This window comes from Tupaia chinensis, unplaced genomic scaffold, assembly GCF_000334495.1.
Source record: "Tupaia chinensis unplaced genomic scaffold, TupChi_1.0 Scaffold141165_1, whole genome shotgun sequence".
NCBI classification, from domain to species: domain Eukaryota; kingdom Metazoa; phylum Chordata; class Mammalia; order Scandentia; family Tupaiidae; genus Tupaia; species Tupaia belangeri.
This window is the reverse complement of record NW_006201028.1, coordinates 1,039,571-1,055,637: the sequence shown is the minus strand read 5'-3', so window position 1 is coordinate 1,055,637 and position 16,067 is coordinate 1,039,571. Positions and strand designations below refer to the sequence as shown.

At 44.8% G+C, this 16,067-nt stretch overlaps 1 protein-coding gene across 8 annotated transcripts in view; it reads left to right on the top strand.

The window, feature by feature from the left end:
- The window catches only part of SCUBE2 (signal peptide, CUB domain and EGF like domain containing 2), a 91,464-nt gene that overhangs the window by 60,663 nt on the left and 14,734 nt on the right, over positions 1–16,067 (top strand). For all 8 annotated transcript variants that reach the window (XR_001369383.2, XM_027766104.1, XM_014581896.2 and 5 more), the window contains one exon: positions 13,606–13,776. Coding sequence is in view for 7 of the 8 variants with exons in the window: in XM_027766104.1 (XP_027621905.1) it covers positions 13,606–13,776 (171 nt within the window). In the remaining variant the exon portion in view is untranslated. The remainder of the gene's footprint in view (positions 1–13,605; positions 13,777–16,067) is intronic.

The window sequence follows — 16,067 nt, the reverse complement described above, 5'->3', positions numbered from 1 at the left end:
CGCTCTTCCCATCCTCCCTAATCCCACTGCCCACCAGTAACCACTGTTACAGTTGGCTGTATATTTCTCCACATCTGTTTTTATGCATTTAAGAATGGATGTTATTTACCCATTCAATGTGTATGTATTGAACTCCTTCTGCCTTCCAGGTATTGTTCTGGGTACTGAGAACCAACCAATGAGCACAGGCATGTCTCACGTAGCAGACAGTGATAAGGGTGTGGACTGGTCAGCAGGTTCATAGACTGGAAAGTGCAGGGCAAGGTGAGGGCGAAGGAGCAGCACATTCCCCAAAATGCAGGCTTTAGTCAGGGAAGGCCCAGAGGACAGCAGGGAGCAAGCTATGGGGATATCTGGGCAAGAGAGTTCTAGATAAAGGGAGTAGTAAGTTCGAAAGCCTGGTTTGGAAGGAAGGCCAGGATGATGAGAGCTGAGGCAGAAGGAGGGAGGCAGGTGAGCGATGAAGTCACAGCAGCTGCAGAGGCAAGTCACCCAGGGAACTGCGACTTTGAATCTCAGTGAGAAAGAAAGACCATGGAGGGTTCTGAACAGAGGAGTAACAGGGGGTCTGACTTACATTTTAGAAGAATCACTTTGGCCACTCTGTTGAAAATAGACTATGAGCATATGTGGATAAACGTATTTTAAAATATTTATCATTACAATTTGAATAGTGCCACAATATATTATTTTAAATTCTTTTTTCTTTTTTTTATGAGAGAGAGCACATGTGCATGCACAAGCGCACAGGAGGAGGAGAATTTTCAAAAGGGAGAGAGAGAGAGAGAGAGAGAGAGATAGGTGTTTTTGACAATCTCACAGTCCTCTGCCCAGCCTCCCAGCTAGCTAAGATTACAGGTATGTGCCCGCATACTCAGCCTTTTTAGGTTGGTCTGGGATCTGAACCTGGGCCTCCCATGTGGTCCCCAGACTCATGCAATGGCGCCCTACTTCTTATGTCGCCAGCTGGGCCAGCTGTGGAATACATCCTGGGCATTTGTACTTGCTAATAGGGTATCTGCTTTATTTCTTTTAAAGCTTCCTGGTCTCTGTTTGTTTTATCATCAGTATTTATCAGCCTTATCGCTCGTGCAGGCACTGACATCGTTCATAGTTTTCTAATACAAATGAGTGCTGCAGTGAATATTCTTTGTGCACATGGCACAAAGGACAGACTTGTAAAGTACAGTCACTGGGTCAAAGAACATCCTCTTTTAAAACTTTAATAGATCCTGCCAAATTTCCCTTCGAAAGGCCATACCAATGTAAACTCCTTCTAACATCACATTTGAGCATTTATCGCCCCACATTCTTGCTAGCAAGAATATTTTTAGTTTTTGCAAATCTGATAAGCAAAAAGTAATAAAATTATTTTTTTATATACTAGAAAGACTGAGCATGCTATCTTATGTCTATGATGATTTGGATTTCTTCTTTGGAGAACATTCATATTCTTCTCCAGCTTTTCCATCGAATCGTTTGTCTTTCCAATCCTTTTTTTAAAATATAAATTTTAAAGTTTCAAGTTACACCAAAGAAAAGAATCCTTTCTGATCATTTGGAGACTTTCTTGTCATTTGTTCGCACTAAAGTCTCATTAACTTGGCATATGGGGACTTTGGAGACAGCCTGCTCTGCAAGTGACCTTTGTACCATCTGTGATCAATTTCAGCAAGATGGAACAAAAAAAAAAAAGAACAATTATAATTCTCCAAGGAACAAATTCCTTAAGCTCTATAATACTTTATAAAGTCCTGCATGTCTAAAGAATTAACCATGACATGGAGTGCTAGCTCTTATATTTCATAATAGAAACTAGAAGATAAATTATTTAAAAAGCAGACTTCGTTTTGTATTTGATTATTCTTAGAACTTACTAAGAAGTTTAATAGTTTGTTTAAAAGAAAAAAAAATCCAAATAACTAGAAAACTGGTATGGGTACTTGGGAGACCAAGAGGATGTAATTTAGCTTGCAATAGCAGTAGCTTTTTCCTATAGCAACTGAGGAAGTTGGTTCAACTGGGATTTATTAAGATACCACTCTGCATTCTGTGTGCTTGGGATAAAACACAAGATCATAATAGCCAAGGGGCCTGTTCTTAGGAAGTTCACCTTCTAATAGAGTGGGCCGGGAATAAAAAGTAAGGAGGGGGCAGCAGGTGGTGTGGAGATTGGGGTGCTGGATCTCACATGGCCACCTGCGTGGTTTGAGTGCAGGACGCGTGTGTATGCGCACCCAAAATCCTCAGAGGAGTATGGAGTAGAAGGGATTGTGGCATGGCCATCCACCCCGCCAACCCCACCCCCCACTTCCCCAGAGAGTAATTTCTCACTTCCTGCCTCTCACCATCTGTCTCTGGCAACTGCGTATGCTCTATAGCAAAACCAAAATGTATAAATAAATAAAAAAGCAAAGGAATCATTTCAGAAGTTAAGTGCTATGAAGGTAATAAAACAGAGAGCTGGAGGGGAGCATGGGTTACTCTCCATAGGTTTTTATGGAAGGCTCTCAGAGCAGGTCACATCTGACCTAGGACCTGAGTGGGGAGGAGGGGCTCCCAAAGCTCCCAGGGGGTTGGGAGGCACTCTGAGGGGGAGGTATTAGCAAGTGCAAAGGGCCCAGGCAGGAATGAGCTGGGCAATTTCTTTTCAATTCTTTCACAATTGAGAAATTGTTTGGCATTGAACAGGCAGGAATTTTCTGTTTAAACCAAGGAAAAGATAAAGTCTCTCTCAGCAATATAGACCAGTATTTATCACATAGGCTGAGTAGGAAATTCTTTTAGTTAAAAAAGATTTTAAACAAGACCTGCAGTTGGTGTAATGGCTATGTCACTGGACACCCACGTAGTCGACTGCAGTTCGAGTCCTGGACCCGGTGGCTTAAACTCATGCCGGGCGCGTGTGCATGTGTGCCCAAGATTCTAAGAGGAGAATGGAGGAGAAGGAATTGCAGCATGGCCATCCCCCCCAGGGGTGATTTTTCTCTTTCTCTCCCTCTGTTTCTTTCTGGTGAACGTACGTGCCCTATAGCAAAAAACCTCTAAAAGAAAAACAAAAAACAAAACGGTTTTAAAATATAGTTTAGTAAAAAGATGATGTTTATCAAACACTTACAGCCTGTTCAGTACTGTGCAAAGCACTTCCCATATGTTGTCTCTAATCTTCACCATAGTCTATATTTCATTATGTCCTTTTTACAGATAAAGAAGCTATGGTCGGGACCAGCAGTTAGCGTAATGGCTATGTCGCTGGACTCCCATGTAGTCGACCGTGGTTCGAGTCCTGGACCCGGTGGCTTAAACTCACGCCGGGCACGTGTGTGTGCGTGCCCAAGGTCCCGAGAGGAGAATGGAGGAGAAGGGATTGTGGCGTGGCCATTCCCCCTGGGGGGTGATTTCCTGCTTTCTATCTCTCTGTCTCTGTCTGTCTGGCGAGCGCACGCGCCCTATAGCAAAAACCTCTCAAAAAAAAAAAAAAAAAAAAAAGAAGCTATGGCACAAGAAGGTAAGCATTTTTCCCAGTGTCACCCAGCAAGTAGGCTGTAGAGGCAGGATTCAAATCCAGATCTGACTCCAGAGCCTGTATTTTGACATCGTCAGTTTGAGCACTTTCACCCCTCCCAGGGACAGCCTATGCCTGGTGGTTATAATATACCGTGACCTGCAGAGCCCCGCCCAGGGCCAGCTCTGGGGGGATGCTGAGGAGGCATGGATAAATCAGACACCATCCCTCTAGTTGCACTTAGCCCTTCCAGGGAAGGGTCAGAGAAGCCTTCCCCAAAAGGAGAAAGGCTAAGCTGCCTTTCGAAGGCTGCACAGGTGACAAGTAAGTGGAAAGAGTATTAAAATGGGGTCCCAGCCTCCAGAGATGAGGAAGAGCCAGGTGGGCACAGGGATGGGCATTGGCATGTCAGCATTGCTAAACCTGGAGCATGGCAGGGTGAGGTGGGAAGGCACGAGGGAGGTTATGGGGGAGCTTGGCTCGGTGGCTAAGGAGGCTCACCTGTATCTCTGAGTGCCATGGGGCCATTGGCAGACTTAATCAGGAAATGTCCAGGTCATTTGTGTATTCCAGAGACACCTCTCTGACTGTACTGGAGCGGACAGGACTAGGAACAGAAAAACCAATCTGGGGGCTTTTGACTGTGGAACATGGAGAAAATGAATGCACTGGGCAGAGTAGAGAAGAAGCAATGGTTTAGAGAAACATCCAGGAGGAAAACTGAGTGGCGTCTGGTGATGACATGGATCAGGGACAGAGCAGAGGAGCCCCTGGGATGAGCGCTGAGGTTTCTGACTTGGCCTCAGCTCCTGGCACTTGCTCCCTCAATGTCCCTCATCTCGCTCAGCCCTGTTTCATATGCAGGCGGCACTGAGAAGAAGCCTGTGGGTTGGTTGAATAGTTCAATGAATGTGATCACTGGGCAAGAAATAATCAGAAGAGATTTATAGGAGAAGTAGGGAAAAAATGGGCTGTCAAGAGAGCAGGAGGAGGGATGAGAACTCAGCTGCAGAGGCAAAGGCTAAAGGCTGAATGTCGAGTGAAACAGGGAATTCAAGAGTCGAGGCTAGAGGGTTTTGAGCCAGAGAGCGAAGCAGAGAAAGGTGCCGCTGATGGTAAGCCGTTGAAGTGGGAGGGACGGACAGCAAGGGAAAGCTCTGGACAGTTAACGCAGTTACTCGAATAACACAACAGGACCTCGAGGACATTGGAGGTTGGGGGATGGATAAGGGGGATACATCTGCTGCTGCAACCGAGGGGTAGGGCAGTGAGGAGAGGTGTCAGGGATAACTGGTTTGGAGTCTGGGTGACTGGGAGGGTGGAGACACCCTTGATAACGCGAGGGAAGGCAGAAGCAGGGAAGAAAAGAGACGTATTCTACTTGGGCACACTGCATTTGCGTTACACCCACATTTCCACGCAGAGACCTCCATGGGTGTCTGGGAGTCTGGGGCAACAACTCCATCTTCTCACGTCCAGACCCTCTTCTCCAGTGTCTGTCCACACACACTCTGCCCCACCTCCTGCCAAGTGACGGACTAGCCCGTGCTCCTAAGGCCACTTCTTCCCCTTGGGGACCAGCGCGCCTGCCCTCTCAGCTTCTTCAGAACAGTGCTCCTGCTGCCGTCCCCCAGCCTCCCCACCCCTCTCAGAAGTCTCCTTCTCTGCTAGATTATTTCCAACAGCACGAAACCCAGACCCTCCACTGACGTCAGGCGTCTCTGCAGACACTGCCTCGTGTCTTTGTCCTTTGGGGGAACAAGCTCTGACAGTTGTGCTGTCCTGGCTCCCTTACTTCCCAACCTTTCCTTAGTCTGCTTTTCATTCCCCACCTCTCCATGGATACGGCTTTTCCAAGATGTCTAATGACTCCATGTGGCCAAACCCAGTGCCGACTCTGCCCCCTCATCCGCTCTCCACTCTGGCAACAACTGGCTCCCTAAGGATTGTAGGTGGGATTTCAACGCCACGCCCTTCAGGGTGTCTTCTTACCTTGCTGGCTGCTCCTTTGTCATTTTCAGTGCTGGTTCCTCCCTGCTTTGTCATCTCTAAGCATCAGGTATGGGGGCTCAGCCCTCTACCCCCTCATCTCACACTTCTAGTTGACCTCAGTGCCACAGCTTTGGATACCACCATGTTAGGCCCCATGGGGAAGGTGTTCTCTTTCACTCTCTCTCCCTCTCTCTGTCTCTTTCATTCTCTCTTTCTCTCATGCATGCTCATATGCCTTCTGGCATAAAGTTATGGAAACAGATTGTAAAATACCACCATATGCTGGGAATTCCGAAACTACCTCTCCAGTTCCTTTATTTTGAGTTATGGGCATCTCTTTACCAAGGTGTTGAATTTTTTTTGTTGTGAAGTTTATTTATTTATTTTTCTTCCGTGAGCAAGAAAAACAGAGAAAGAGTGAGAGACAGACAGAGGTCGGTACCCCCAAGAGGGACCTTATGCCAAAATCCACACCCAGCTTCAACTAGCCCCAGATCATGGGTGTGTGCGTGCCTGGCGTGTTCTCGGAGGTCTCTTGATATGAACCCAGAACCTTCCGTTGTGGGTGAGCCTTGCAGAGTATTGTGTTACCTCTATACCATTAGTCAGTCCCTGCTCAATTGTTTTTTCTTTTTTTTTTTTTTTAGGTTTCTGCCATAGAGTGCGTATGTTTGCCAGAGAGACAGAGAGAGGGAAAGTGAGAAATCACCCCCTCCCCGAGGAGAGGGGTGGCTGGCCATGCCACAATCCCTTCTCCTCCATTCTCCTTATGGGATTTTGGGCTCACGCACATGCTCCTGGTGTGATTTTTCAAGCCACTGGATCTGGGACTTGAACAGTGCTGGGTCATGTGGAAATCCAAAGTAACCGGCTAGCATCTTAATGTACAAAATCTTCACAGTTTGACAAGGCTCACCTGATGTCAGTAGTTGTAGATACATCTTTAAAATAGTGTTTTTCCTCCTCACTAGTGCTTTGAGTGAACTCTTGGCAGATCCGAGTAAACAGTTACAGTTTCTGTCTCATGGTGTGGTCTCCCAAAGAGCTAGTATTAGGCGTAGAACGTGTGTCCACATGGCACTGTCCTGTTGTCCGCACGTGTCCGTACCGTGGTACAGCCTTCAGTCCACGTGGTCTTTACAGGAATGAGCTGAAGCTGTGTTCTATTTTGTAATGATCAGTTTAGCCGAAACTAGATAATCAGGAAAACTATTTAATCAGCTGCAGTTAAGCTGAAATTCTTCTCAATATATCCAAGAAAATGAAGTCCCCATCAGATGGAGACTACTGAGGGGCAAGTCTTACACAAAACCCCAAACCAGTGGCACTTTCTTCTTCCTTTTCTTTTCTTTTTTTTTTTTTTTTATTTTTTGCTTTTAGGGTGTGTGCTTTAGATTTTTGGCTTAGGGTGTGTGTGCTTACCACAGAGAGGGGAAAAGTGAGAAAGCACCCTTTGAGGGGATGGCCATGTCACAATCCCTTTTCCTCCATTCTCTTCTCAGGATTTTGAGCATACACACACACATGCCCGGCTAGGACTCAAAGCATAGAGTCAGCCCTATGGGATCCAGTGTCTTAACCACCATGTCACGGCTGGCTCTCTTGTTTCTTATTTATTTGGTAAAAATGAATATACACAGACAGGAGAATGTTTTGCCCACACCCAGTGAATCACCTTATCAACTCTTGAGGTGTAGTATTCTACTTCAGAGGCCACCAACATAACCAGTGCCTTCTCAATATCAACACCTGGATGGCCAGCAAGCATCTCAGATGCAGCATTTCCAAAGAGAGCTTTCTATCTTCCTCCCCCTCTCCCACATCCAACCTGCTTCTCCCTTAAACCAGGTAAACGGTACCTGTGACTCCTCAGTTGCTCTAGTCGAGAACCTCCATTCACCTTGACGTCTCTCCTTGGTCATGCCCCTCATGTGGTCCACTGGAAAATCTGTAAGCTCTGTCTTCAGACTATTTCCTGAATCCAACTCATTTTCCTGTCCTCTTTCATTACTGCCGTCCCAACCACCATCACGTGCTGTCCAGCCCCTCATGAGAGGCTCGGACTCATTCTCCTTATGCTCGCCTGCCCTCCGTCTGTTCATGCAGCAGCCAGAAGATCTTTTAAAAACATGAATCTGATCACGTCACAGTCTGTCCAGCACACTTTGAGGTCTCATTTCCTTACAGTGGTCTTCAGGCACCTACGTAATCTGGCCTTTGCCTGCTTTTTTAAATTCCTGTCCCATCACCCCGCCCCTTCCGCTCTGACGCTACTACCCTGTTCAGAACATCTTCTATTAGCCTATCCCATTGCAAGGCTCCCTCATTTCCTTCAGTCTCCACATACAAACCCTATCCCTGCCACTCTTTGCCCACTTGTTTTACTATTTTCTTCATCAAAGGGCCAGCCATGACATGGTGGTTAAGACGCTGGATCCCATAGGGCTGACTCTATGCTTTGAGTCCTTGCCGGGCATGTGTGTTTGTATGCACAAAATCCTGAGAAGAGAATGGAGGAGAAGGGATTGTGACATGGCCATCCCCTCGAGGGGTGCTTTCTCACTTTTCTCCTCTCTGTGGTATTCTACTTGGTATTCTATTATATGTTTCGTTGTTTGCTCATTTATTGTCCATATTCTTCATTAGAGTGAAAGTTGATTAGGACAAAGCCAGGCCTGTCATTTTCTCTGCTGCCTCTCGAGCTCCTAGGACAGTACTCAGCAAATAATCAGAGCTCAAAAGGTATTTATAAAGGGCCAGCAGATGGCATAGTAATTAAGGCCCTGGACTCCCACATGGCCAACTGTGGTTCGAATTTGAACCTGGTGGCTTGAAAACCACGCCGGGCACATGCATGTGCGTTCCTAAAATTCCGAGATGAGAAAGAAAGAGAAGGGATTGTGGCATGGCCACCCCCTAATCCCTACCCCAGGGGATGACTTCTCACTTTCCTTCTCACTGTCTCTCTCCTGCAAGCAGACACTCCCTATGGCAAAACCTTTAAAAAAATTTTAATGAATGAGTCAATGAGTCTTCACAAAGACAATAGATGAAACCCCAAGGAATCATCAAAAACATTCAAAGAAAAAAGGGCAAAGAGCAAATGTCTAGGGAAATATTTAAATGGAGGGCAAAAGAGGCATTCAAAAGGAAGTGAAATCACAACTCCTGTTACTAGGCTTGGAAAGAACCTACTGTGCATTGAGAATCCAGCGAAGATGTGTCAGACAGGCTCATTACACTGCCCAACCACAAGCATGTGTTTAAACAGCAAACCTGAGCACACACCAAAAACCTGGACGGACAATGAAAAAGCAGTGTCGAAGACTAAGGCCTTGGTGCCTTTTCATGCACATCCTGAGTGGGACACCCCTCAGAGATTGCTCTCTGAAGAGTGATCACTGCCAGAAATTATCATGCCTTTTTATTGAAAATGTGATACATGCAAGTAAATGGGTGAGGGGCTATATGTTTTAATTATCAGTCTAATAGGGATTATAGGTTTTATTTAGGGTTGGATTAAGGGTGGGTCTATTGTGGTAGGCAGGTCTTTATGGAATGCAGTTTCGGGAAAGCAGCTCTAGCAAGCAGAGATAATTATCAGCTGATGCGGCGGCAGCCGTCTTGTGATTACTGAACACGATGCTGAGAAAAGAAAATTTTAAGTAGAGATATTAGTTTTTATGGATTTTAATAAAGAATACTACTTATATAGTTTTATAGGGATCTAAAACTTAATTTAAGAAATCTTAATATATTTATCTATTTTACTTAGTGAGGGTGGGGGTGTCCTAGGCCAGTTTCAGCCTAATCCTATTTTATGTAAAAAAAATTATCTTTAAGTTTATGTTAAATGTATCTTAAAGGGTCTTTTAAAAGTCAAGATTATTTTTGCCTAGATAGAACTTCAGCACACCTTCTATTGTGACCACAGAGATAAAGCATTGTAATTAACAGTAGGTGATCAGGGCCAAGGGGAGTAGTCAGGGGGCTTTTAAAAAAATTTATTACATACTCAAAAGAGCTATATAATTTTTTTATAATAATGTATTAGAGAGTCAGAGGAGAGTCGCTTCCCAGCAAGGCTACCACAATTTTCAAAGCAAATAGCAAGCGGCCTTGCTGACATACTAATTTGACTTAGGTTTTATTCCTAAGTCAGGGGGCCACACAGCAATGGCCTTGCCAACATACTGACCCCACCTAAGTAATACTTAAAAGTCAAAAGCTCAAAACTGATCCTAGAGCCCTACCGAGTCAGACTCCTCCAGCATTCATTTAAAAGGAGCAAGTTCTAACCAGGATCCTGGGGCCCCAGCAGCTCTGATGAGACAAAGCAGTGGCTCTAGGACCCCCTGGGAATCTGCGTGGGCTGCTTGTGGCTCTCCTTCATAAGTCAAGGCTCAATTCTTAAGAAAACAGTCAAACGCTAGTGAGTGACCCCTTTTATTAGGTTCACCATCGTAGCCACAGAGAGGCCATAGTGTTTGTCCATAGCCTGAAACACTCAAAGGACACAGTGCTGAAAAGCAAGTGAGGCTTCAGGCCCCTTTGTGGCCATTAATCCTGTCCTGCTGCTTTCTCTTTTGCATCAGAAAAGCTTTCTCATATTTTTTTTTTCTTAAAGAGGGGGCCAAAACAGCTGTGTGGGATTTGAGAATGGGATTTTAATGGTCACTGAAGACACACAAAAGCTTTGCTGTGATAGTAAAGTGTTCTGGGGGCAACTGAGTCCTTTGTCCGGGACAGCAAAACAAGCTGGTTGCTCAAGGAAAAGAGAGAAGCAACTGGAACGTGTGATTGAGGTCTCTGCAGGCTAGAGCTTCCGCATACTTGCAAAAGGCTGTTCTCAGGCATCCCTTCATGACACTTCAGCGTTGTTTTTTTAGTGTTTAGCTCATTTTTACCTTGTGAAAGAAACAGATCTATTTGGAAAGCCCTTTGCATGAATTATTTCTGCAGGCCTTTTTCTCTGGAAGGAAAATGGGAATCGTGACTGACAATATGAGTTCGTTTATGTGAGGCAGGCTTTTCACCGCGAGGAAAAAGAACTGGTGCCCTCTTTTCCACAGGGCAGCTGAGGGGCATTTCTCAGCCCTTTGATCAATTAAGAAATCACAACAGATGTGGGATAATGTGAGGCCTCTCCCAATGGAAACTTGAAAAGGCTTCGGGGGGTTTCAGTAGTTCTAAGGAGGAGCAGACATCAGAGCTGCAGGGGCTCGTCTACTTTCTTGGTTCACTGAAAACCAAGCCGGGTCTTGCTCACATGTGGACAAGATCTGTTTTCTGCCACGGGAGCTGGGATGGAAACAAACTGTGCTGATCTGTCTCCATGTTATGATTAAGGGAGCTGTGGCGATCACTGTCACCACATGGGTGAAAGAGTATCATGAAGACAGCTCTTCCCACAGTGGGGGATGGCTTGGGCTGGAGGGGCTATAGAGAGCCTTTATTTCTTTTACTTTCTGCCCGTATTCATGACAGGTTGGGCTCCTCGAGCCAGAAGGAGTTTGTTCTTATTGACTGGCCACTGTAGACACTGGGACAGTCAGGTGGGACACAGGATAAAACCTCGTGGATTCCTAGTATGTAATTCAACACAGCTTTTCATGGAAGCTGGTGGGACCCAGGGTGATCCTGTAAACCAGTATCTAGTAGGGCTCCATTTGGAGACTAAGTCTGAAATTATAGAGACGCTCTGCCACAGATTTCTGTATCCTACTCATTATTGTGTTGTTTGCCAAGAGAGCAAGAGTGGCTCACTTCTCATTATAAAATTTGGACCAGCCCCACGGCCTAGTGGTAAAGGGAGCTAGATTCCACATGGCTGACCACAGTTCAAATTCCAGCCCCTATCTTGAAAAACACAGAGTGTGTGTGTGTGTGTGTGTGTGTGTGTGTGCATGTGTGCCAGGTTGGAGAAATGGACTCAATGCTTCAATCCTCCAGCTTCCAGTAGTTTTTGTCATAGGGAGGGCACCACCACACCCCCAGGCAGCATGCCCATGCCTCCGATGTGGGGAGATGTTTTCTTCCTCTCCCCGTCTCTCTGACAAGCACATGTGTCCTCTGGCAATTAAAAAAAATCACAAAATTATATAAAAATGATACATGTACATTGGTAAAAGAAAATTCTATATAAAAGCATTGATTTAGTTATTAGGGTATACTTCATTGATCCATTGCATTTATTTGTAGAAATAATATTTCAAATGTGGCCTTTTTGATTTACTGTGATCTGAAAGCCTCATTTTGTTTACATTATGGAGTGTATAATGAAAAAGACATTTTTATTATTGATGACAGAGAACTTTGCCGTGTTTAACCCTAAGAATATACATGCAAATTATATTTGGAGGATAGGATAAAAAAAAATTTCCCCCTTACTTGAGAGATATGAGGGGTTTTCATAAAGTTTGTGAAAAAATGGAATTAAAATATGAGTTTAGTAGGTACCAAAAAAAAAAATATGGACATGCATGCATGGATATCTCATAATATGCACTTCCCATGAATTTTTTTCAAGACCCCACATATTATAGCTAACTTTATTGTGTTCTTTCATTTGTCTATTTCTTGGCAGCTTAAGTGTAAAAGAGAATGTGTTTGTTCCAGTCAAACTCTCCCAGTCCCACAGAGAATCGTTGGCAAACTGTGCTTCGATCTGCCCTTTTGTTAAATAAGCTTCTCCCCACTTAAACTCAAAGTCCTTGACCTCACCCTAGGTGTATCTCAGAAATGAGATGTGGGCCCTTGCCAATGTATTTCACCTCCCAAAGTGTCTGTTTCCATAAAATGAAGCTAGTAACAGCATCTAGCTTCTCAGGGTTGTATTGAGGAATGAATGAGATAGTACATGTTAAGTTGTTGGCAAGGCATCTACTCATCCTGAGTACTCTACAAATGCCAGCCACTAGGAAGGCCATTTTTACGGCAATGGTGATGATGAATGTTATATTAGGAAGCCGAATTCAGGCTCACATGCATACTTTAAAATAAGGTATAGCTCCACATTTAACTAACAGCACCAGGAACGGCATCAGAAACACAGTTTATAGTTTATGGGTTTTCTTACCGTTTACCCTTTTAGGAAGTATTTACCAGGGTTTATTCTTTGTAATGTATTCATTTTATTACAAATCGGATGCATACTTTTATTTTTCCACTTTGTTTAAAAATGTACTCACCCGAGGGAGACAGAGAGATGGGGAGGGGTGGAGAAAGAGAAAGCACGTCCCACTGGAGTGTGGACATGCTGCAATCCCTCCTCTATTTCTCCAAGCTGTTGGGTGTGTGTCTAGAGCCCCCAGGGCCAAGATTCCAACTGTGGTCCAACAAATGGGAGCCAATTCCTTTAACCACTAGGCCAGTCCTGAAACAAGATATTTTGTGAGTTCCTTGAGATCATCACCCACCTCAGCCACCAGAGAGTAAACTTTCTTCTTTATTTTATTTTTAATTTACCACTAGATAAGTGAGCCAGAGAGAAAGATACAGAGGAAGAGAGAGATGGAGAAAGCACTCCCTCTTGGGGAAAGGTCACATTGCAATTCCTTCTCCATTTCTCCCTCTTTTCAAGACTTTGGGCACACACACACACACACACACACACACACACTGGGCATATTTTTCAAGCTGCCAGATCTAGGGCTTAAACCACCCAGTTGGCTATGTGCGATCCAACTTGTTTAACCGCCAGGCCACAAGTTGGCCTGAGAGTAAGCTTTCAAAGCACAGCTCCTGGTCAAATTCCTCTCCTTTTAATGGTTCCCTCTGACAGCCCTGTGAAGCAGGGAGATCCAGGATTTTAATATCTCTTTAACCATCAAGTGCTTATGCTACAAAACGAATTAGGATCTCGGAGCTTCCTGCCTCAAGGAGCTTGTGGTCTAGAAGACAGACCCATAAACGCCTTCACCAGGGAAGATGGGGATCCTGGCGGAGAGGAGCACACAGCGAACCCAGAGCTGGTGCAGACTCTACTCAGGGGGCTTGTATGGGGAGTGTGAGGTCAAGGCCATCTGCTGACCTTCATCTCCAGCACTCACAAATCCTTCTTTGGCCTCAGTCCCTGCACTGACCAGATTGTTTCCCCCTCTGGCTAGTCAGTTGCAGGCCCGGGACATATTATGATGGAGCACAAGAGCGCTGCATTTTATGTCCAAATGGAACCTTCCAAAACGAGGAGGGGCAAATCGCTTGTGAACCGTGCCCAAGATCAGAAACTCCTGGGGCCCTGAAGATCACAGAAGCTTGGAATCTTTCGGAGTGTGGAGGTAAGGATGCTGTCTGTCCCTTCTTGCTCCCTCAGCCTCAGTTGTCACTGTTCTGACAGAGGTACAAGTGTCACCTCAAGGACTGCAGACATTGTTCCCAACAGCTGGTACTGTGTCGGGTCATGGTTGGCTCTCCAGTGCCTCAGTCAGGGCCTGACTCCTGCTGGGCACATGCCCACTTGGACAAATAAGTGAAGGTGGGAGAGAACACTGGCAGAGGTGTCACTGCTGTAGCTGTGTGCTGTATTCACCACGCACAGATACATGAGACCTGCGTGATCGCCCTGGCTGTAGGGACTATTTGGAAGTGTTAAAATGGAGAAAGTAAGTTAGATTTTTTTTTTTTCCAGCTTTGGCCTAAAATGAATATAGCCCTTTGATAGAAGACAAATATTGAGTCATCAGAAAAGTCATGACATATTTTTTGCGTAGAAGAACACGTCATGATTTTTCTGATGACCCAATATAATCATCTGTTTATTTTGTCAAATCCTTTGTGAAGTTTTTTTAATTAGCTCTTAAAAAATGTCAACTCTGGGGACCAGCAGTTAGCATAATGGCTCTGTCGCTGGACTCCCATGTAGTCAACCATGGTTCAAGTCCCAGACCCGGTGGCTTAAAACTCACGCCAGGCGCGTGTGTGTGCGTGCCCAAGATCCCGAGAGGAGAATGGAGGAGAAGGGATTGCGGCGTGGCCATCCCCCCTGGGGGGTGATTTCTGGCTTTCTATCTTTCTGTCACTCTCTGTCAGGTGAGCGTACACGCCCTATAGCAAAAACCTCTCCCCCAAAAAAAGTTAACTCTGAAGCCAAACTTAGTTAAGTTGGTGGGTTTCTTCCTTCTTATTTTATTTATTTTTCTTTATTCATAGCATGCATGACAGGGAGAGAGAGAGAGAGAGAGAGAGAGAGAGAGAGAGGAGAACCTCCTACAGAGTCTGGCATGTTGCAATCCCTTCCTCCATTCCTGCAATCTGTTGCACCTTGGGCACTCGCGTACATGCCAGGCATGTTTCTGGCAGACTGGGCCAGGGGTTTGAAATGTGGTCATGTAGGATCTGACTTCTCTTGAGCAGGGCATTACCACTGTACCACGGAGCTGGCCCCATTTACTTTATTATTAAATGTTTTCGCTTTATTGTATGAGAGAAGACTGGCTGTATGACACTCCAGGGGTTCGAATGGAAGCACTGATCTGAATGGCGATTTGGAGCTGACAGCCAGGACAGTGTGCACAGGCACCCTGGGCTGCACGCCCCCACCCCCCTCCCCCCATGGAGTGACTCCCAGCCCCAACTTCAGTTCCCATGAATTCAACTGCAGAACTGTTTCTGGCTAAAAAGACCCCCCAGATTATGTGACTCCTACCATATCTTTGGCCTGTTATAAAACTCCAGACTTCACAGCAATGTTGATAAGGGGGAACTTTTTGGCATCTATTCACCCTGTATTAGGGGACTTCAAACAGTTCATGCAAAAAATAGAATTAAAGTACAAGTTTATTTCAGTGCAAAAAAATATGAACCCCAAGCATAGTTTTTTTCATAATATATACTTTCCATAAACTGAAGATCCCTCATCCTCATATGTTACGTTATTATTAAGATATGTTTATAGCAATAAGAGTAGTACCGATTTTAATCATAGCTAATATTTACCGCTTCCTATACCAGGCATCGTGCTAAGGAGATTACATGAATTATTTATAAGGTTGTATTGCTACAATTTTATGAAGCTAAATGACTTGTCCAAGGTCACACAGTCAAGTGAATGATTCTACATCAGACCTGGACTCCTCTTTTTAAAAGCTACTATATCAAGGCTGGCAGGTGGCGGGGTGGTTAAGGGCACTGGATTCCCGCATGGTCAACAGTGGTTCAAGTCCTGGACCTGGTGGCTTGCTTTCTCACTTTCTCTCTCTTCCTCTCTCTCTCTCTTTGTGTCCCTCTCTGATCAAATTAAAATAAATAAATAAAGTTAAATAAAATAATTTTTTTAGAAAAAGCTACTATATCTATAACTTGTGAGTAAAAAGAAGACCACTATAATTAAAATTAGTACAGGATATATGATTAGGAATACAAGGGACAATATATTTTTATTTATTTACTTTTGCTAAAGGGCATGTGTGCTTACTGGAGGGAGGACAGAGAGAAAAAGTGAGAAATCACTTCCCAGGGCCAATGGTCACACTGCAGTCTCTTCTCTTCAGTCTTCTCTCAGAATCATGCACACACAGGGACCAGCAGTTAGTGTAATGGCTATGTTGCTGGATTCCCATGTAGTTGACTG